The 22,207-nt window shown below is 36.8% G+C and overlaps 1 protein-coding gene across 1 annotated transcript; it reads left to right on the top strand.

Moving 5' to 3' along the window:
• The first annotated feature begins 8,301 nt into the window (after window positions 1-8,301).
• On the top strand, window positions 8,302-16,118 carry LOC149925914 (uncharacterized). The gene is made up of 4 exons (XM_090161817.1): window positions 8,302-8,642; window positions 14,450-15,044; window positions 15,117-15,691; window positions 15,824-16,118. Exons 1-4 carry the CDS (start codon window positions 8,302-8,304, stop codon window positions 16,116-16,118), a joined length of 1,806 nt encoding a protein of 601 aa, XP_090017943.1.
• Window positions 16,119-22,207: the final 6,089 nt, after the last annotated feature.

Below are 22,207 nucleotides of genomic sequence, written 5' to 3'. Positions count from 1 at the left end.
TTGCTATCAACTAATTTTTTAATCTAACTAATAATAAAAGTTTATATTTAGTTAAATATTAACCACTTCTTAAACATGTTTTATTAAAAATATTCTAATTAAAACATGTTATAGAAGTGGTTAATATTTAACTAAATATAAACTGTATTTATATGTTTGTTTGTCCGCTATAGGAATCTACAGTTTTCAACTTAGGTCGACCAAATTTGGTATACTATCTCATGGTAACCTGACTGTGGTTTTCAACGGTTACGGTCGGCAAAACATCTTAAATTAATTGGATTAATTTAAAAATTAGGTATATCCGCTATACACAAGATACTACACTTTGGTCTTAGCCAAAAGACCGAGTTTCTTCATTCTTTGGCCCTACACACGGAAAACGATTAAAGTATAGTCATGGTTTTTAAAAGCCTTCTTCTATAGACACTAGGCCTTGTGATACAAGTGTTATCAACGTATAATTGTTTAAATTTGCATAAATCAGTTGGTTATATGGGGTACGGTGCCATGCGTGGAGAGACTTACGGGACCGTTGTACATTCGTTATGACAGAAACCTTGTTTGCCACTGTCGTTTCTTATCATGATGAAAGGTACATACCTGAGGGAATAATTTTTTTGTGCTGTTGTGCTGTATATTCCCGGGAAATATCGGGTACCCTATCTGGTTAAGTAATTTACAAAGTGTCCAAACCCGACAGTTAATTGACTTAAATCCCATAACGTTTATATTAGGTTCAATATGCATCGTTTAATAGTTTTAATAACATTTCATATTGACGTTTAATAGACGTAATCAAATAACGTTTATACTTGGGTTTCTGTTAGTATTAAAAGCAGAGGTGGGCAAACATTGTGAGCGTTCATTTTTGAAAATCCTCTCGAAACGAGTGAGCACTTCAAATACGAAGGTCGGTTGCTCTTGTTAAGCGAGAAAGATAAATTGAGCCAGCTCAGGGTGATCGCCGATTAGTTCGCTCACGACGCGGTGAGCGAGATCGGCCGATCGAGGCGCTAGCCTGCTCAATTTTAAGCGCCGCTTCCCCTAGCGGCGGGATAATTCGTTCACTAGAAAGCGCTGACGGCGGGATGAGTGAGATCGCGCCGAGAGAAGCGCTAGTTTTTTAACATTGGAATTTCTCATCCCACTGAACGACGGGGTAGACTGTTTCCCGGAATTCGCTCAAAGTGCTGTGAGAAAAAAGTTTCATTTCTTATAAATTATTTCATAAAAAAGTACATTGAATAAAAAAAATCGACAATAAAATATTATTTGTATAATTTTTTTCTCACCGCGCTGTGAGCGAATTCCGAAAGAAAGACTATCCCGTCGCTCAGTGGGTTGAGAAATTGTAATGTTAAAAAACTACCGCTTCTCTCGGCGCGATCCCACTCAGCTCACCGTCAGCGCTTTCTAGCGAACGAATTATCCCACCGCTGGAAGACGTGGTGCTTCAAATTGAACGTGAACGATCAGTGACTGAGAGAATTTCACGGTTCAGTTTAAGAGAGATAAAATAGCATCGCCAGTATTGAGCACTAGCTTACTTGATCACTCAAATTAAAAAGGTCTGAGCGTTCATTTCAGAATTCGCTCAAAATTTTTGCCCACTTCTGATTAAAAGACTTAATATCAACCGTTTTATAAACCGTCTATTTTGGTGACATCGTCAACCATTTCATAACGTTTATCTCTCAACATAGTTTCAACGATTCACAAACGGTTTATCAACGAGATTTTGCTACCTGGGCGCTGATACCTAGATGGAAAGACTACGTCGAGACGATCTGTTGATCTAATTTTATCTTGGCCCGAGAAGGGGAAAGGAAACACGTCACCGGCGTGCACTTCAATGGCGTCGAAAGGAGTAGGGAACACATGGGATTGGACGTTTTTAGGGGATGGAGCTCACTATTAGAGCTGGAAGGGCCAGCGCTAAAGATCTTCCCAACAGACTCATTCTCCTGAAGAATTAATAAATATGTTTTCGGTCGTACATTGTAGAAATTACCAAATGTATGTAAGGGCGATTGTCGGCAAAATTCAAAAGGGAATATCGTGGATTATCTTGACCGGGGCTGAAAGAGAAATCGAAACAGTTTCGACGGTACCGGTGGCACCGCGTGTGTGGTAATGGTGTCAATTTTGATAAAAAATTACAAAATTTCAACAAATTGGCAGCTGACATATAAAATTCTGCACCCCGAGATTTGAAATCACTCCGTCGTACGTAGTCATCTTAGCGCATACCCCCTTGGTTTAGGTTATTCAGCCTAATTTGTAAAATATTATGGTGGATCACAAATATACCGCTAAAAGATTTCAAGGTATACACTGAGAGAAAAAACCGTAGTTTTAACAGACATTTTTTACATGAAAATATGATGCAACACGTTGACAGAATAGTCCTGTAAATATTACCGGGTTTTGGTATTTTTGAAAGAGAATATTTACCGGAATAACGTGTACTCTTTAAGAAAGGTGTTTACCGTAAAAAGTACCGAAGAGGTACGTAAAAACCTTTAGCACACTTTAAATCTGTATAAATTACAGGGAAAATATCTGTGAAATTGTCAGTGCACATTGCAAAATTAACATAAATATAATGCTTTCTTTAAGTAAGTTAGCTTACGTTAAAAGTACATTTTGATGTCGTAAATACGTTTTATGTAATTGAAAACTGTATGTTTTACATATATGGGAAGCTAAAATATACATGTTTGAAGGGGAAAATTCACAAGTTCATAACGAGAACTTTTAATGAAAAATCAATTTTAAATATTTTAGACCACATTTATTACATAACACCATAAGTTTATTTTCGCAACGTTTTTTTTTAATGACAGTATGTTTTTCTAATAAAAATATATTTTAAAGGTAAAAGTAGACTCTTACTTTTACCAAATAATAATAAACTATTCAGTTGGAACCAGTGGCGTAGTTAGGGGGCACAGGTGGCACGTGTATATACAATTTATGTATTTTATTTGTTTCCATTGTGTGCCCCCTCCGAAATTAAACCCCGGCTACGCTACTGGGTGGAACGTTACATTTATTATTATAAGCGCTCACTTAAATCCCAAAATCGCCTGCTAAAACTCGTTCTTAGGTAACTAGCACCAAACCCTCCTAGCTTTGTTAAACCTGGTGGTAGAAATGCGGAACTCGTTGATCCACCATAAACATGGAACTACATACTCCCTTTAAGGTACTAATTTGTATCTCTCCGAGGGTACATTCCTGTTACGCAGTATAAAAAATCTCTAATATTTTATTCAATGACGTTTTCGTCACTCTTTAATCATCAATATTTGAATTATTGCTGTGATACGCTAATGTTTTAAGTTGCTGAAGTCCAGGCAAAAGAAGGAACTTATTGTAATTTTGTTGACCTTTTTGTACTGATCGACATAACGATTAATTTTCTTTTATTTTCGGCGTCGGACTCTACCGCATACGATGGTCGACGTTTGTTCTGCACTTCAGCAGTGCTACTACTGGCGCCTCTAACGGCTGGTCAGAAGCTTCTCCCGTGTTTCTAATGGGGTAACAATTTTTTGTAGGGCGACGTCTGTCTAGTTAGCGAAGCGTATTAATAGTCTTTGCAGGAAAAATGCAGATTCTTAGATCGTAGAACTTCGTTTCTTCAAACTCTCGAACAATGTTGCCACTCCTTGGCATTTATCCAGGATCTTGGCATTTTGAGGTCGATCTTGGCATCAGGGTATATATTTTAAACACTTTGGCATTTCACCTAGGGGTTTTTTTGGCCCAAAGATCTTATATTATCCGTAGAATTTTCCTTTCGAAAACGTTACAAATTGGGATTTTACTATAATTTATCCTATTTAAGTTGGGCTTCTAGGTCACTACGAGGCCGTGCGAACAGGGTTGGCAACCTTGCGTACGAAGTATAAGTCAAATTATAAACATAGAAATCAGAAAGTAACTACATGTAGAACGATTTTTGCAAAGGCGGAATGCCCACCGATTAGAACTGTAGCTTTGTCTTTACTAAAACAGTACTTCCAACTGTATATTTTACACATTCTTCAATATAATAAACATGAGTACCCGTATATTATAAAATTCTTCCAACTGTATATTTCACACATTCTGCAATGTAATAAACATGACTACCCGTCAAATATGCAGTACTTCAAACTGTATATTTTACATATTCTTCAATGTAATAAACGTGACTACCCGTAAAATATACAGTACCTCAGACTGTATATTTCATATATTCCTCGATATATTAAATATATCTTACTGTACAATATACTGTAATTTGAGCTGTATATTTACAAATTCATCAATATAATAAACATAACTTACGGTAAAATATACAGTACTTCAGACTGTATATTTCACATATTTTTCCATAAAATACAAATAACTGTAAAATATACTGAGGGGTGAACTTTAGTTTAAACATTTTTAGCTAGAAACTGTACTATAGTGTATGTAAAATGTATATAGTTACCTACTGTTATGTTTACATATTGTCCTGTAACAACAAAAACCTCTACCGTAAACTTTTAAATGTAAAATCTATATTTTGTTTATGTACATAATTTTCATGAAAAGATCCAGTTCAATCTACAGTAACGACATGGACACCCGTGGGTCCAAAATATACCTGTAAATTCGACAGCATATTTTTCTCTCAGTGATTATTCAACTTGAACTTTAGATAATGACGCTATACCCGCAATAAAATAATAATAGCGGAATCATTTGACCTTGGCCATTATAGTCCGCGCCCGTGGACTATACTTAGAGCTCAACTTTTTTCCCCATTTCCACCTCTGCTGCCCGTATATTGGCAATTTACCACTTGTGTCGTGGGAGACGTCAACTCAGCTTGAGATACTTTCAGCCCTTTTTTGGGTCGCGCTGTAACCTCAACCACTAGTCGTATTTTAATTCTGTAAACGGATTTAAAATCAAGATGTTTCACTTCATAGGCCCGTCTTTTCACGATTTATAATTTAATCAATAACGCCGATAAAATATACGGGAAGTTCGTTTGGGGGTCGTTCATAAAGAACGTAAGTAAGTGATAGTTTGTTAATTTCGAGTTTTAATAAATGATCATATATTATAACCAAAACAGTTCTCCGAACTGTAAAAACTGTTTAGAGCTCTTACCATTTAAAGCCTTAAAGGTGTAAATATTACTTTTAATCTAATTTGATATCTTCATTTATTTAGTAATGTAGTCAACCATACATTCAGTCTTCCAAATGACAAATACCCTATTTCTGGGACCGATGTATATGGCCATAGACATCGGTCCCAAAAATAGGGTGGCGGCCAAAAGTGACCTATATCCCACCATATAGTTGAATAACTTTGGTATTACTTCCATCAAGATTCAAATAGCACGATTTTCTTATATCCGAAGTTCTGAACATTTGAAACCTGGAAAATAAAAACTTGGCATTTAAGCTATAGATGGCGCCACACCGAAACTGATCGAGGCTGTGTTTAATTGGGTAATCGCTTAACTACGTAACCAAAAATCGGCATTCCATTTTTTATATATTTTCTTCACCTTAACGCTCTATTTTCGCCTAACAATTGGGTGGCCTCTGAAAGACTTAAGGACGCTATAAACATTGCCTACATAGACGAAACACTACTCCAAGATTTACGCAAGGAGCTGAGACGGTAGCTTATAGCTTCGGTGATATTCTGTTGTACCGACGCCCCGCCCTATTTTAGGTCTAGAGTGCCATCTCTTGAACGTAACACGAGACATTTTTCAGAAGTATTATTATTTTAATTATTATAATTATATTTTTTTATAAATACATTTTATTTTGTTATATTTGCATATCACGTATAAATTAAATTTAAAATTAAATTTGAGTTGTTTCGTACTTTTTTATTTGTAATGTAATTTTACTCATATTAATATTATAAAAATTAAGAGTTCGGTTTATAATAAAAATATCACTACAGGATTTTCCAAAAGTAATTTGGCATAAATCTTTTAACTTATAAAGAAGTAACTAAAAATTTTGCTAGAAAAGAAGCGAGTGTATTTTACTTTCAGAATCAATAATTTCAACGAGTTGACGATAACTAGAAAATGATACATCAATCGATAGATGATATCGTGTACTAGTTGCGGCTGCTTAACTGTAGGCGCTCTGTGAGCCAACTATTCGGTATAAGATGTCCCTCGAATTATCGAATAGTTAGGAATAGAAAGACAAATTACATAAATCTAAAAGTGCGCTCACTGTCGCTGTTTCAATTTGGGGCATGAGGCTATCACCGATAAGAAAAGAAAGTTGGTTTTAGAAAGACAATTTATACAATGATCGAAAGGTGATTCCGTGCCTGTTATATTTTCATGTATAATCTGAAGTAAATACTACTTAAAGGGGCTCCAAAGTTCGGTGGCAATATGTGTGTAAAGTCAGTAAAGTGCGAAATTTACGGTTGACTCTGCCCGCCTCTGCCAAGGCCAGGGTTTGTGGAGAGATGGTTGATAGACTACGATTTTTGTACTCTTTAATATTCTTAGTCTGCGCCAGAAGGCGCAGCGAGCGCTATGTTTAGGGGCTCGTCATCAGCTCTCTGCTTTCGTCATATCAAGAAAGATTTTTTGCGTCTTCGACTCTACTCCATTTTATCAGTAGGCGATACTTTTTATAAATTTTACGAATTTGCGGGCGGTAAATATAGTTTTATGAACAATGATTTTTATCGGTGCTGTGCTTTCGTTTTTTAATTTAGTTGTCTTTAAATAGTGGTAAAATGACATCGGAAATTTCAAATAAGTTTTTTTTAAAGATTTCTTACATAACATTTTTCCATTAATTCAAATCAATATTCTAATTGAACTTTAAAAATCTAATCTGTAAACTCGCAATTATAGCTACAAAACATCAGTGCGCTACTTTATTTTCAAAACCACGTATCTTTTAAAACAATTTGTGCAAAGATACGTGGTTTTGGAAATAAGATAGCGAATGAGCTTCACCGCCATACTTCTATGTGCTGCAGAGAAGTGGTCGACATTTCAAAGGGCTACATAGCGATGACAGCGCCATCTATATTTTCCAATGGCGTTATCAAAGCTATACTATGGGAAAAAATCGGAGTCTATTCACCATCTCTCCACAAACCCTGGAATAGCATACGGGCCCTAATAATATAGTAGCGACATATATAGTTCGTATTTGGTACTTGTCAATACAACAACTATTATTTTATTATTAAGTTACATTATTTGGAACATATCAAATCACTTAATATCACAGTACCCATTGTATCAATTTTGGATATCTAGGGCCGAAACATTGGGCATTGGTTGCCCTTCGTATCGTTTGGAATAGGAAGGAAAATATTGCATCCACCGATAGGAGATGTAGTTCCCTCACTCTCGCTGTCCGAATTTGGGGTGTTTTAAATGAAAGTGATATTGTATTCTGAAAATTATGGAGCACTTCGGGGCTCATAAATTGGGCATTGGCTGTCACTCCCATTGTTGAGATTGAAAGGAACATGATACATCAATACAAAGATGATATTACGCTCTCGCTGTCTCAGTATCAACAGGGGCCCTGGAATCGGGCATTGTCTGTCCCTCGCGCTGTTAGGGATAGGAAGGATAAGGATAAATCAATCGATAGTGGATATCGAGCTGGCCCTTTACCAAGTTAGGAACTCGGAGGCCCACATGCACGACATTTACCCGGTTAATTTTTTATAGATATTCCCAATATATGTTTGACGTCATATAATTAACCCACTTGAATATCTAAAGTGGAAATAACCCAAATGTAGAGAGAAAGAAGTCTCTCGAGAGCTTGTGATGCAATCATATCCTAGAAAACAATGCTATTAATAGAAATTTACATTAAATTAGTATACTATTTATACCATTTTGTGAACTACAGTGAAAAAAGTTACAATTTTGTAGTAGAAACGTTTTCAAAATACCAAGGTGAATGCAGACGCCTCATCTACAGGGGCTAAAGAGGAGACAAGGAACTCTGAGGAAGCCGGAGGGAGTGGTGTGGTTATCACACCCACCTCTGGGAATAATCAGTAGTGACGGGTACTCCTCTTTTATCTACCCCAGAAGATTGGTATCAATGTGGTTCAGATAAACCTGCACCACTGTAAGGCAGCCTCAGCAGTACTATGCCGTAGGTTTGCATTGGAGGGCATAGACGTTGCACTGATACAGGAGCCTTGGACTCTCAAGGGCCAAATACTTGGTCTTAAAAACGCAGGTAACGTCTTTTATGATTATAACTGCGACACACCTAGGACATGCATACTGGTAAGAAAGGGAATTCATTCTCTTCCGCTATCTACGTATTTTCTAGGGACACAACTGTAGTTAGCCTGGTGGGAGATGAAGAGCTAACTATAGCGTCGGCATACTTCCCATATGATGAGGCCATTTCCCCTCCATCACAGGAGGTGACCAATTTGGTCAACCACTGTGAAAGAGAGGGAAAGAAGCTGATCATCGGATGCGATGCAAATGCACATCACGTGGTATGGGGCAGTAGCAACTGCAACAGACGTGGTGAGGACCTTCTGGAATATCTGGTTAGTACAAAACTTCATATTCTCAATAAACACAATGTACAGAAAATGTCACAGATGTAATTCATAATTGGCATGTGTCTAGTGAACCGTCACTTTCGGATCACAGGCAAATTTGCTTTAATATCCTGGTCAAACCCACTCGGGTTGACACAGAGATTCGTAATCCCAGACGTACGAATTGGTCTGGCTATAGGGAAGACCTAGGTCTTTATCTTAAGGATGAGAAGCCAAGGCTCTCATCGGTGCTGGACTTCGATTTGGCTGTTGATCATATGCAACATGCCATTATCGACTCCTATCACCGAAACTGTCCGGTGAAGTCTACCAACCAGCCAAGACTAGTTCCTTGGTGGTCAGCTGAGATTGGTGGACTCCGCAACAAAACAAGGAAGCTCTTTAATAGGGCAAAAAAAAACGGGTGACTGGGTAATAATAATAATAAAAATAATCAGCTAGGCTAATACCCAAGGCACCACCTTAGGCCTAAGTGATCATGCGACTTTTGAAGCCCTTAATTCAGGTGGTCGGGTTACAATGCGTAGGAGGGTGGTGGCAAGCCCTGCATGCCACGAGATCGAGCCAACAGCTCCCTACACTAAGAGTACTCTAACCGCCTATCATAAAGCTATTCGTGATGCCAAGAGGGCATCATGGAGAAGTTTCTGTGAGAATATCTCTGATATTCCCAGCACTGCCAAAATAATGTAAATTATGCCACATGATAATACTAAACATCTCAACACCATTAGGCTGAAGGATGGAAGTTTTTCTAGGGCTCGGATTTTTCTGATCGTTTCAACCGGTAAATTCAGTTAACCATGATTAATCGGAAAACTTCCAGATAATTTAACGGTAAAATCTCGAGTTTGTTTATCAACTAATTATATAGTTTGAAAAAAAAACATTATCTTGATCGCAATAAATTCACCGCCGCCTTACTTTCGCCGAATGTATTTTTTTTTCATGAAGCCGATATGAACTTTTATTTAAATAAATTTGTACACACTTGTTTTTTTAAGAGAAATAAGATCAAATTATAACTCTTCGAAATATTTACGAATTAAATATTTACCGAAAAAAAGCAAATTGTTTTTTTCTGGAAATATAGACCATATTTCTTCGTTAATCAATCATATTTGTTGTTCCAGTTGTGATGTACCCCGACTAAAATGTAATAAAACACTAATGGAAAACTCGTATTAGTCTACCCATGGATAATAGTGAACTACTTTAACTATTTTTTATAATAAAAACCATGGTTTAGCAAATAATATAACTATGTTTTCATCTGGTGCTGCTAGTATCTTACACTTAATTCCGAAAAGGATGGATAGATAAATCACGAAATAAACTGAAGTGTCAATGCTGACTAATGAAACGGTGAAATACATTTTATTTTAACAAAATGGATAAAGTTGGTCATAAAATTCCCTTTCTAATCTGGGCCGCGGAAGTCTACAGACATCTGGCCAGAGCGCTATATAACCTGTGTCGTTTGCGCAGTTTACTAAAATACGGGGCGACGTTTCAGTGAGATGGGCATTTTTGGTCCTCAATGCCCCCACAACGCGATTGAGTGACCAGTCCTTACAAGCACCCGGGTACAAGTATCGCACTTTCAATAATCAGCCTTTTCAGTTTACATAGAGCCACGTAGTGGCAAATGCAAGAAGCTCATAAACTGCTGGATTTTCGTCTGCTAAGCAGACGCTTTATGGAAAAATCGTCTGCTTAGCAGACGAAAATCCAGCATTTCATGAGCTTCTCGCATTTGCCACTATGTGGCTCTATGTAAACTGAAAAGGCTAATTACGTTTCTTTCTCCACTTCTGAAATAATATCCTTTTAGTAAGCTATGGAAATTTTACTTCCTTAATAGACAACATAAGTAAGGACTAGTAAACGTGTAGGGTGAATAAATATAGGAGTTATAGTCTTACAAGTTTACTCATTTTCTCCCAAGTTAATTTTTTCTACGCTTAACTTCCATAGTGTGCGTATAGATAATGTCAACAGTAGCAGACGTTGTCGTAGACAAATAAGTTACATGTAGAAAGGAGTTCTTCATAGTCCTTCAAAGAAAACAGGTGTCGGTTGCACACAGCAAAGGTATACGATATACACTCAGTGGCGTAAATAGCGCCCCCGCAGACCTCGCGGCGCGGGGGGGCCCCCAAACGTTTATGATTGAAATTGATGCTTTTTAAAAGGGCCCCGAGTCGTTTTTCAAGGGGGGCCCCGGAGTTCCTAGTTACGCTACTGTATACACACCTAAAAGTTGCCGCTGGTAATTATTATATTATTATATTATTTATTGGCTTATATATGGGGCGCCAAACCGGAAAAACTAAATAACATTTCTAGGAATATTTTAACAATTCTAGGAATATTTTCAAACTTCTAGGAATATTTAACTCTAGAAATATTTTCAAACTCTAGGAATATTTTAAAATTACCTATCAATTTTAAAAATCCTTTATATTTTAAAGCGTTTCCTAGTTATTTTAAGAGAGACGTTTCCTACATATTTTACGGACATAATATATTTTTCGGCAAAACGCGGGAGAGAAAGCAGCGCTTGTAGTTTCCAATTGGAGAGTTGAGTGTGAACACTGTAAAGGCTAGCTATGATGGGATGGTACTTGTACCGTTGATGGAGTGGTACTTGTACCGTTGACCATAAATTTTCTTGAGGCGAGAACACGTAGAGCTCAAGCATCCGAGTTCAATTAGGAATTAGGAGACCAGGTTTTCCAGAGGATACCCGTAAATCAGATCGCTTATTGAAGGATGCAGATTCGGACACTAGATCTTTCAGTGGAGGCTTATCATCAACGGTACAAGTACCTCTCCATCAACGGTACAAAATTAAGAACCATCCCTGCAATGTAACAAGTACCATCCCATCAATGGTACAAGTACCATCCCATTAACGGTACAAGAACCATCCCATTAACGGTACAAGAACCATCCCATCAATGGTACAAGTACCATCCCATCAACGGTACAAGAACCATCCCATCAACTGTACAAGAACCATCCCATCAACGGTACAAGTACCATCCCATCAACGGTACAAGAACCATCCCATCAACGGTACAAGAACCATCCCATCAACGGTACAAGAACCATCCCATCAACGGTACAAGAACCATCCCATCAACGGTACAAGTACCATCCCATCAACGGTACAAGAACCATCCCATCAATGGTACAAGTACCATCCCATGAACGGTACAAGAACCATCCCATCAACGGTACAAGTACCATCCCATCAACGGTACAAGAACCATCCCATCAACTGTACAAGTACCATCCCATCAACGGTACAAGAACCATCCCATCAACGGTACAAGAACCATCCCATCAACGGTACAAGAACCATCCCATCAACGGTACAAGAACCATCCCATCAACGGTACAAGAACCATCCCATCAATGGTACAAGAACCATCCCATCAACGGTACAAGAACCATCCCATCAACGGTACAAGTACCATCCCATCAACGGTACAAGAACCATCCCATCAACGGTACAAGTACCATCCCATCAACTGTACAAGTACCATCCCATCAACGGTACAAGAACCATCCCATCAACGGTACAAGAACCATCCCATCAACGGTACAAGAACCATCCCATCAATGGTACAAGTACCATCCCATCAACGGTACAAGAACCATCCCATCAATGGTACAAGTACCATCCCATCAACGGTACAAGAACCATCCCATCAACGGTACAAGTACCATCCCATCAACGGTACAAGAACCATCCCATCAACGGTACAAGAACCATCCCATCAACGGTACAAGAACCATCCCATCAACGGTACAAGTACCATCCCATCAACGGTACAAGAACCATCCCATCAACGGTACAAGTACCATCCCATCAACGGTACAAGAACCATCCCATCAACGGTACAAGAACCATCCCATCAACGGTACAAGAACCATCCCATCAACGGTACAAGAACCATCCCATCAACTGTACAAGTACCATCCCATCAACGGTACAAGAACCATCCCATCAACGGTACAAGAACCATCCCATCAACGGTACAAGAACCATCCCATCAACGGTACAAGTACCATCCCATCAACGGTACAAGAACCATCCCATCAACGGTACAAGAACCATCCCATCAACGGTACAAGAACCATCCCATCAACGGTACAAGAACCATCCCATCAACGGTACAAGAACCATCCCATCAACGGTACAAGAACCATCCCATCAACGGTACAAGAACCATCCCATCAACGGTACAAGAACCATCCCATCAACGGTACAAGAACCATCCCATCAACGGTACAAGAACCATCCCATCAATGGTACAAGTACCATCCCATCAACGGTACAAGAACCATCCCATCAATGGTACAAGTACCATCCCATGAACGGTACAAGAACCATCCCATCAACGGTACAAGAACCCTCCCATCAACGGTACAAGAACCATCCCATCAACGGTACAAGAACCATCCCGTCAATGGTACAAGTACCATCCCATCAACGGTACAAGAACCATCCCATCATCGGTACAAGTACCATCATAGTTCGCCTTTACAGTGTTCACACTCAACTCTCCGATTGGAAACTACAAGCGCTGCTTTCTGTCCCGCGTTTTGCAGAAAAATATTCTATGTCCGTAAAATATGTAGGAAACGTCTCTCTTAAAATAACTAGGAAACGCTTTAAAATATCTATAGAAAGTCTATTAAAATATATAGGATTCTTAAAATTGATAGAGTTTGAAAATATTCCTAGAGTTTGAAAATATTCCTAGAGTTTGAAAATATTCCTAGAGTTTGAAAATATTCCTAGAGTTTGAAAATATTCCTAGAGTTTGAAAATATTCCTAGAAGTGTTAAAATATTTCTAGAAATGTTATTTAGTTTTTTCCGGTTTGGCGCCCCATACGTTTCAGCCATGGTTAATCGCAACAATTAAACGTGAAATATTTATTTCAACTACCTTGCGCATAAGTTTTAAAAATCGTTTTTTTAGTACGATAAGAAACCAAAAGTCTAAAGATTTTTTTCCGGTAATTGATAAATATGAATTTTTTAAATATTACCAACTATAAATAAAGAAACACTCACGGAAGATAATCTAATAAAGTTTTGGCCAAAAAGTGATAGAATAATTTAATTTTTTGGTTGAAAAAAACCTTAGGTGAATTTTAGATTATTGGATAATAGTTGAACTAAGAAAAAAACTATTGAACATATTTGCTAATAATTACATTAAAAGATAACTTTATTTAAAAAAATATACGTATTAATCAAATTATACGAATAAAATTGATCGAAAAATATTAACAACATTTTTATTCAAAGAAATATTTTTCGAAAAAATTCGTTTGTCTTAGTTACGGTTAAAAGTTTACCGACACCGAGCCCTAAGTTTTTCGACCTCTGGCAAGGAAACTCTAACACATATGTTAGAGACGCACTTTCCAGACTCTAGGGTCACAGACAGTTGTGGCACTGATAGTCTCCCTTTTAGGATACAACGTACCAAAAGGGAAGACTGGGCTGTGGCAAAACAGGTTGTCACACACTCCATTCTTATGTGGGCGATAAATTCTTTTAAGCCCTATAAGTCCACAGGTCCGGATGGGATTTTTCCCATTTTGCTGCAGGAGGGCAGCGATATTATCTGCCCATTGCTCTGAAGAATCTACAGGGCTTGTATTGCCTTAGGACATATTCCAAGCTCCTGGAAGCTCTCTAGGGCAATTTTTATCCCCAAGCCCGGTAAGTCAAATTACCTTGAGGCAAAGGCATATAGGCCAATTAGTCTTACCTCTTTTCTCCTAAATATTTTGGAGAAACTGGTAGACTGTTATATTAGGGAAGAGGTTATTTCCCAAACGCCTCTCTCTACTGCTCAGTATGCCAATCAGAAAGGCAAATCTACTGAGACCGCCTTGCATGGCATTAGCAATTGCCTTGAAAGAGCAATTGAGTTTAAAGAAATCACTCTTGCGGTTTTTCTTGACATTGAAGGGGCCTTTGACAAGGTCTCAAGTGCAGTCTTGATGAAGGCTGCCAAGAGGTTTGGTATCAATGACACACTTTGTCTCTGGATCAAATCTATGTTGACGAACCGAAGGGTGACATCCTTCCTGCTTGGTGATTCCCTGATGGTCTCCACTAGCCTGTTGTGGTGCCTAGTGGTGGATGAACTGTTGAGGAGGCTGAATAGAGGGGGGTGCCGCTGTTTTGGTTACGCCGACGATATTGCAATCATTGTCACAGGGAAATTCCCAACGACAGTTAAGGATGTTATGAGGAGAGCTCTTGCATCGGTAGAAAACTGGTGCAATGAAGTGAACCTCACGGTCAATACCAGTAAGACGGTTCTGGTTCCTTTTACCCGTAAAAGGACTAGGGGAGCGTTTAATGGTATTTCCTTGTTCGGTACCAACCTGGAGGAAAGCACTGAAGTGAAGTACTTAGGTGTTATCCTTGACAGCAAAGTAACATGGAAACCACATCTTGACTATATTATCAAGAAGGGAAAAATGTTATTTTGGAGAATTAGAAGTACGGTCAGCAAGTCCTGGGGCTTGAGTCCCAGAGTTGTTTACTGGCTTTACACAATGATCATCAGACCCATAGGGTCCTATGCAGCTGTGGTCTGGTGGCCAAGGGTTACTCTCAAACCGGTGCAGTCAGAACTACGCACTCTTCAAAGGCTAGCTTGCGTTGGCATAACAGGAGCTATGAGAACAGCCCCAACTGCTTCTCTAGAAATCCTACTGAATATTCTTCCTCCACATTTGTTTATAGAGGAAGCTGCTACTTTTGGTGCCTATAGACTAAACCAAAACGGGTGGTGGGTGGCCAATAGTTGGGAAAAGAGCCACACTACGCTTTTTAGGGATATTTCCAGTCGGTTACCTGTTCTCTCAATGGGTTCTGACAACATGGCTGCTAAACTTTGTTTTAGTAAGCCTTTCGGCGTGTACTTCCCTAGCCGCACAGAATGGTCAAATGTTACCCTCGGTACCAGAGGGGAAGTTGTCTGGTTCACCGATGGGTCCAAAACCCATTTAGGTGCGGGCGCAGGGATGTACTGCCTAACGACCAAGTACGGCTTCTACGAGAGCCTTGGGATTTATGCAAGTGTCTTTCAGGCAGAGATTTCTGCTATCTGCTTCTGTGTTGACTTCTGTCTTAAGAAGAACTATCGCGGGAAAGTTATCCAAATTTGTTCGGATAGCCAGGCTGCTTTAAAAGCTCTAAACCAGTCTAGTGTATCTTCCAGACTGGTTCTTAGCTGCTTGGATCTCCTTTCTGATCTCGGGACGCTTAATAAAGTTCAACTTTATTGGGTCCCAGGACATGAAGGGTATCATGGGAATGAAAAGGCTAACGCCTTGGCCACGGAGGGTGCGACGACTGGGTTCTGTGGTTCAGAACCCGCTGCCCCTATCCCCCGTGGCTTGATTCGCAGCCTGGTCTCCAAGTACATGACTAACCGTCAACTCGAAGTATTTATCAACAGTAGCATATGAAAGTATTAATTTTCAAAATTATAAACATTTTTTTAAACATATTGGAAATTTATTTCATTGTATACATTCAACTTTGATAGACGAAAAGACAAAAACACTAGTGAGATTATTCGATAAACTAATAGCAAGAACCTTTGGGAATTAACTATAAGAAACCTTTTTATTGGTTTAAAAAAAAAACATTGTTCTTAATTTTTTGGATATTTGGTTATCTTCGTTGTGAAGGGATCCTTTTCGTTTTTGAATGATAGAAGTATCGTTGGATGTTGAAGATGACTGTGAGTTGTTTGAAATAAGATGATCAACTATATCCTTCCTTCTCATTTGGAACAATAGTTTGGCAAAACCAATTTTTGTAGTTGATCAGCATTATATGCAATGAATGAAATGAAAAAATCCTACCCAGTATTCTAGCGTTTTTAATAGAAAATCTTAGTATAGTTTTCGTTATACTCATCTCAACTTGGTTTTCCATGGTTTAGAAAAAAGGGTAAACTACAATTAATCTTCTCTGACAAAAGAATGAATAAATTTGGATGTCGGAGTTTGTTGCTATACTAATTCCGGGTTTTTTTTTCAAATAAGTGGTTTTTTTTTAAATAAGTGGATTTATTTCCAAATAAGTTGTTTTTACCAAATAAGTGGGTTTTTTTTAAATAAGTGGATTTATTTCCAAATAAGTTGTTTTTTTCCAAATAAGTGGGTTTTCTCTAAATAAGTGGATTTATTTCCAATTAAGTTGTTTTTTTTTCAAAATAAGTGTTTTTTTTTCCAAATAACTGGGTTTTTTCTAAATAAGTGGATTTATTTCCAAATAAGTGGTTTTTTTTCCAAATAAGTGGGTTTTTTCTAAATAAGTGGATTTATTTCCAAATAAGTTGTTTTTTTTTAAAAAAAAGTGTTTTTTTTCCAAATAACTGGGTTTTTTCTAAATAAGTGGATTTATTTCCAAATAAGTTGTTTTTACCAAATAAGTGGGTTTTTTTTAAATAAGTGGATTTATTTCCAAATAAGTTGTTTTTACCAAATAAGTGGGTTTTTTTTAAATAAGTGGATTTATTTCCAAATAAGTTGTTTTTTTTCAAATAAGTGGGTTTTTTCTAAATAAGTGGATTTATTTCCAAATAAGTTGTTTTTTTTTCAAAATAAGTGTTTTTTTTCCAAATAACTGGGTTTTTTCTAAATAAGTGGATTTATTTCCAAATAAGTGGTTTTTTTCCAAATAACTGGGTTTTTTCTAAATAAGTGGATTTATTTCCAAATAAGTTGTTTTTTTTTCAAAATAAGTGGTTTTTTTCCAAATAACTGGGTTTTTTCTAAATAAGTGGATTTATTTCCAAATAAGTGGTTTTTTTCCAAATAACTGGGTTTTTTCTAAATAAGTGGATTTATTTCCAAATAAGTGGTTTTTTTTCCAAATAACTGGGTTTTTTCTAAATAAGTGGATTTATTTCCAAATAAGTTGTTTTTTTTTCAAAATAAGTGGTTTTTTTCCAAATAACTGGGTTTTTTCTAAATAAGCGGATTTATTTCCAAATAAGTGGTTTTTTTTCCAAATAACTGTTTTTTTTTTAAATAAGTGGATTTATTTCCAAATAAGTTGTTTTTTTCCAAATAAGTGGGTTTTTTCTAAATAAGTGGATTTATTTCCAAATAAGTTGTTTTTTTTCAAAATAAGTGGTTTTTTTCCAAATAACTGGGTTTTTTCTAAATAAGTGGATTTATTTCCAAATAAGTGGTTTTTTTTCCAAATAAGTGGGTTTTTTCTAAATAAGTGGATATATTTCCAAATAAGTGGTTTTTTTTCCAAATAAGTGGGTTTTTCTAAATAAGTGGATTTATTTCCAAATAAGTTTTTTTTTTTTTCAAAATAAGTGGTTTTTTTCCAAATAACTGGGTTTTTTCTAAATAAGTGGATTTATTTCCAAATAAGTGGTTTTTTTTCCAAATAACTGGGTTTTTTCTAAATAAGTGGATTTATTTCCAAATAAGTTGTTTTTTTTTCAAAATAAGTGGTTTTTTTCCAAATAACTGGGTTTTTTCTAAATAAGTGGATTTATTTCCAAATAAGTGTTTTTTTTTCCAAATAACTGGGTTTTTTTTTAAATAAGTGGATTTATTTCCAAATAAGTTGTTTTTTTCCAAATAAGTGGGTTTTTTCTAAATAAGTGGATTTATTTCCAAATAAGTTGTTTTTTTTTCAAAATAAGTGGTTTTTTTCCAAATAACTGGGTTTTTTCTAAATAAGTGGATTTATTTCCAAATAAGTGGTTTTTTTCCAAATAACTGGGTTTTTTCTAAATAAGTGGATTTATTTCCAAATAAGTTGTTTTTTTTTCAAAATAAGTGTTTTTTTCCAAATAACTGGGTTTTTTCTAAATAAGTGGATTTATTTCCAAATAAGTGGTTTTTTTTCCAAATAACTGGGTTTTTTCTAAATAAGTGGATTTATTTCCAAATAAGTTGTTTTTTTTTCAAAATAAGTGGTTTTTTTCCAAATAACTGGGTTTTTTCTAAATAAGTGGATTTATTTCCAAATAAGTGGTTTTTTTTTCAAATAACTGGGTTTTTTCTAAATAAGTGGATTTATTTCCAAATAAGTTTTTTTTTTCAAAATAACTGGGTTTTTTCTAAATAAGTGGATTTATTTCCAAATAAGTTGTTTTTTTTTCAAAATAAGTGGTTTTTTTCTAAATAAGTGGATTTATTTCCAAATAAGTGGTTTTTTTTCCAAATAACTGGGTTTTTTCTAAATAAGTGGATTTATTTCCAAATAAGTTTTTTTTTTCAAAATAAGTGGTTTTTTTCCAAATAACTGGGTTTTTTCTAAATAAGTGGATTTATTTCCAAATAAGTGGTTTTTTTTTCCAAATAACTGGGTTTTTTCTAAATAAGTGGATTTATTTCCAAATAAGTTGTTTTTTTTCAAAATAAGTGGTTTTTTTCCAAATAACTGGGTTTTTTCTAAATAAGTGGATTTATTTCCAAATAAGTGTTTTTTTTTTCCAAATAACTGGGTTTTTTCTAAATAAGTGGATTTATTTCCAAATAAGTGGTTTTTTTTCCAAATAACTGGGTTTTTTCTAAATAAGTGGATTTATTTCCAAATAAGTTGTTTTTTTTTCAAAATAAGTGGTTTTTTTTTCAAATAACTAGGTTTTTTCTAAATAAGTGGATTTATTTCCAAATAAGTGTTTTTTTTTTCCAAATAACTGGGTTTTTTCTAAATAAGTGGATTTATTTCCAAATAAGTTGTTTTTTTCCAAATAAGTGGGTTTTTTTCTAAATAAAAGGATTTATTTCCAAATAAGTTTTTTTTTTTCAAATAAGTGGGTTTTTTCTAAATAAAAGGATTTATTTCCAAATAAGTTTTTTTTTTCCAAATAAGTGGGTTTTTTCTAAATAAGTGGATTTATTTCCAAATAAGTGGATTTATTTCCAAATAAGTTGTTTTTTTCCAAATAAGTGGGTTTTTTCTAAATAAAAGGATTTATTTCGAAATAAGTAAAATATTTTTTTCTACCATCAAATTCGTATACAATAGCATAAACACAAAAAGTTTATTGGAAAGTGAAATTATAGGAAGTGTCCATATTAATAGAAACTACTTCGTGAATTTTATTTAGGGTTAGTACTTTAAATTAAACATAAAAATTAAAACCCTTCCTCGTAACATCTGAAGTAGAATTCTTTTACACTTGTAATAAAATAGTTTGGTGAAATTTCACTAAATTGTCTGAAACCATGGCTTTTGAACAGCTGCTTAGCTTCCTCTCTTCCTCAATGTTTTTCATTAATGCCAAAATGCCTTTCTACCTAAACGATCCAGTCTCTCTAACCTCCTGTCTGCTTCTAACCGTTGGTCAAGTTGGCTTGATCAGGGCTTCGCCGTCGACGTAATTCTTCTTGATTTTAGAAAGGCGTTTGACTCCCTCCCCCACGCCGCTATTCTTTCCGCCCTTCAAGACGCCGGTGTTTGGGGTGATGCGCTTGCTTGGCTTGCGCTAAGACCATTTACACCTGGACTGCAATGAAGGTAGGCGTTGTTGTTAGGCTAGTGTCGCCGCTACCCCAACGCCACCATCGTTATTTAGAGGAAACTCTCGTCCACAAGGGAATTCGGGCTGAACCGCTGAAAAAACGCGTTCACTTCGCGCTCCTTTCGTTCATAGCGTCGCCCCTCGCCCTCGTCTCCCGACATTTTACTCGGTCGCCCCGCGAGTCGTGACCAATTTTCGCCCGTTATTTACGGCGTCAAGGCTTAAGTGGAAACCACATGGCAAAGTTTAATGAAATTCCACCTAAAACGTTTTGGGAACTTGTTGAAGGTATGTTTAATTATGAATTATTAATGCGACGAGCACACGTAAAATCGTTTAGGCTGGTTGTTCGAGAATCGACAGTCGACTCTCTAAATCTTTCAATGTAAGGTCTAACCTACCACAAGCCTTGACCCACTTATCACATTTGGCACGTTCCAGGTTTACACTGGGAAACTTAATTAACTTAATATTGTCTTGAATATACCGCTTATCGTTTTTGCATGCACCATAAGAGCACCGAATAGCCGGCATTATTGTTGCCTAGGGCCCTAGGCTTAACCACTTAACGGCAGAGAAGTTGCAGACCACCGAAAATTTATTTAGGCCCCCGCTAGAAATGAAGAGGAATCCCGAGTCCGAAAAAACAGCGGAAGAGAGCGCGAACCGTTCGCCTCCTAAAGAAGGGGGATAAAAAAGGGGGGTGCTGCATGTTTGTGGATTACTTTCGCGGATTTTCTCCACTTGGTGGTATTTTGTAGCGGACACTCTGAAATCGGAGCTATAACGTTTTCATTGTAGTCCAGGTGTAAATGGTCTTAGGCTTGCTGATTACCTTTCTTCTCGTTAACAGCGTGTTGTGGTTTACGGTGAAGTCTCTGATTGGGCTGATGTCGATTGTGGTGTCCCCCAGGACTCTGTCCTTGGTGCCCTTCTGTTTAACGTCTTAATTAACTCCTTCCCTGATGTTGTTCGTTTTGCGCTCATTAAGCTCTTTGCGGATGACACTAAATTATTTCATTGTATCAAATATTATCCCGATTGTCCGTGTCTTCAATCTAACCTTAACGCTGTTGTTCTCTGGGCTGACTCGAGGGGGTAATCTTTTAACACCGACAAATGCTCCGTCTTACACTTAGGAAGGAATAACCCCAATCACACATATTTTATTAGGGATGCCCCAATTAACACCACTCTCTCTGAACGCGATTTAAGCATTATTGTGGATCCTTTTTATGAAATTCTCGAGTCACGTTAACAAAATTTCTAAGAAAATTTGCTCTATTACTGGTGTTGTCCGTCGCAATATTTTCTTCCGCTCTCCTAGGCTAATACGTACCCTTTTAATTCCCTAATTCTTCCCCACTTGGATTTCTGTTCCCCAATCTGGCGCCCTCGTCTCCAATCGGATATCCTTGCTCTCCAAAAAGCTTACAATGCCTTCGCTAAGCTTCCCCACAAAATTTCGTCTCTCCCTGCCCCATCTCGCTTGCAGTACCTTCACATCGATCATGTACTTCTTCGACACCGTGTTAATGATCTCTGTTTGCTTCACGAATGTTTCTATAATAAATTAACTCTAAATTTTGACGATTTCTTCTCTCTTAGTTCCTCCCAAACTCGGGGCCATTAACTCAAACTCTCCAAGCCCGGAGTTCGTACCGCTCAGCGTCTAAATCCTTTTTCCCGTAGTGTTGTTAATGACTGGAATTCCCTTCCCCAAGAGATTGTTTCTATCCCCAATCGCCACACGTTTCGCCTGCATGTATCTGCCTTTTTTAATTTTAAAGATTCTTCTCGCGTTACTTGATTCTTAACCTCTATTTCCTAATTTACTCATTTGTTTTCGTCTCTCCCTTTATTTAATTATTTATTTTTTTCGCATTCTCAAATCTTTTTTTCATTATTTTTATTTTATATTGGTCTGTCTTTTTGCGTCTTTCTGTAACGATGCTGAAACAAAAGAACACCTGAGGCTTATTGAGCAATTATTTTTGTCATAAATAAATAGCCATGAGCATATCGCCATGTGGTCAGAAATTTATATAC

The sequence above is a fragment of the Leiobunum rupestre genome, chromosome 10 (genome assembly GCF_980474605.1).
Source record: "Leiobunum rupestre chromosome 10, qqLeiRupe1.1.hap1, whole genome shotgun sequence".
In the NCBI taxonomy this organism is placed as follows: domain Eukaryota; kingdom Metazoa; phylum Arthropoda; class Arachnida; order Opiliones; family Sclerosomatidae; genus Leiobunum; species Leiobunum rupestre.
The sequence above is the reverse complement of the archived record's forward strand: the minus strand, read 5'-3'. Positions and strand labels throughout refer to the sequence as shown.

What these genes read in the sequence shown, in the direction of transcription:
- LOC149925914 (XM_090161817.1), top strand. Translation starts at nt 8,302, where the DNA reads ATGCATACTGGTAAGAAAGGGAATTCATTCTCTTCCGCTATCTACGTA. An exon ending in GTACAGAAAATGTCACAGAT is followed by an intron (nt 8,643 to 14,449) that starts GTAATTCATAAT and finishes CTGTTATATTAG; the next exon opens with GGAAGAGGTTATTTCCCAAA. An exon ending in ATGTACTGCCTAACGACCAA is followed by an intron (nt 15,692 to 15,823) that starts GTACGGCTTCTA and finishes TTGTTCGGATAG; the next exon opens with CCAGGCTGCTTTAAAAGCTC.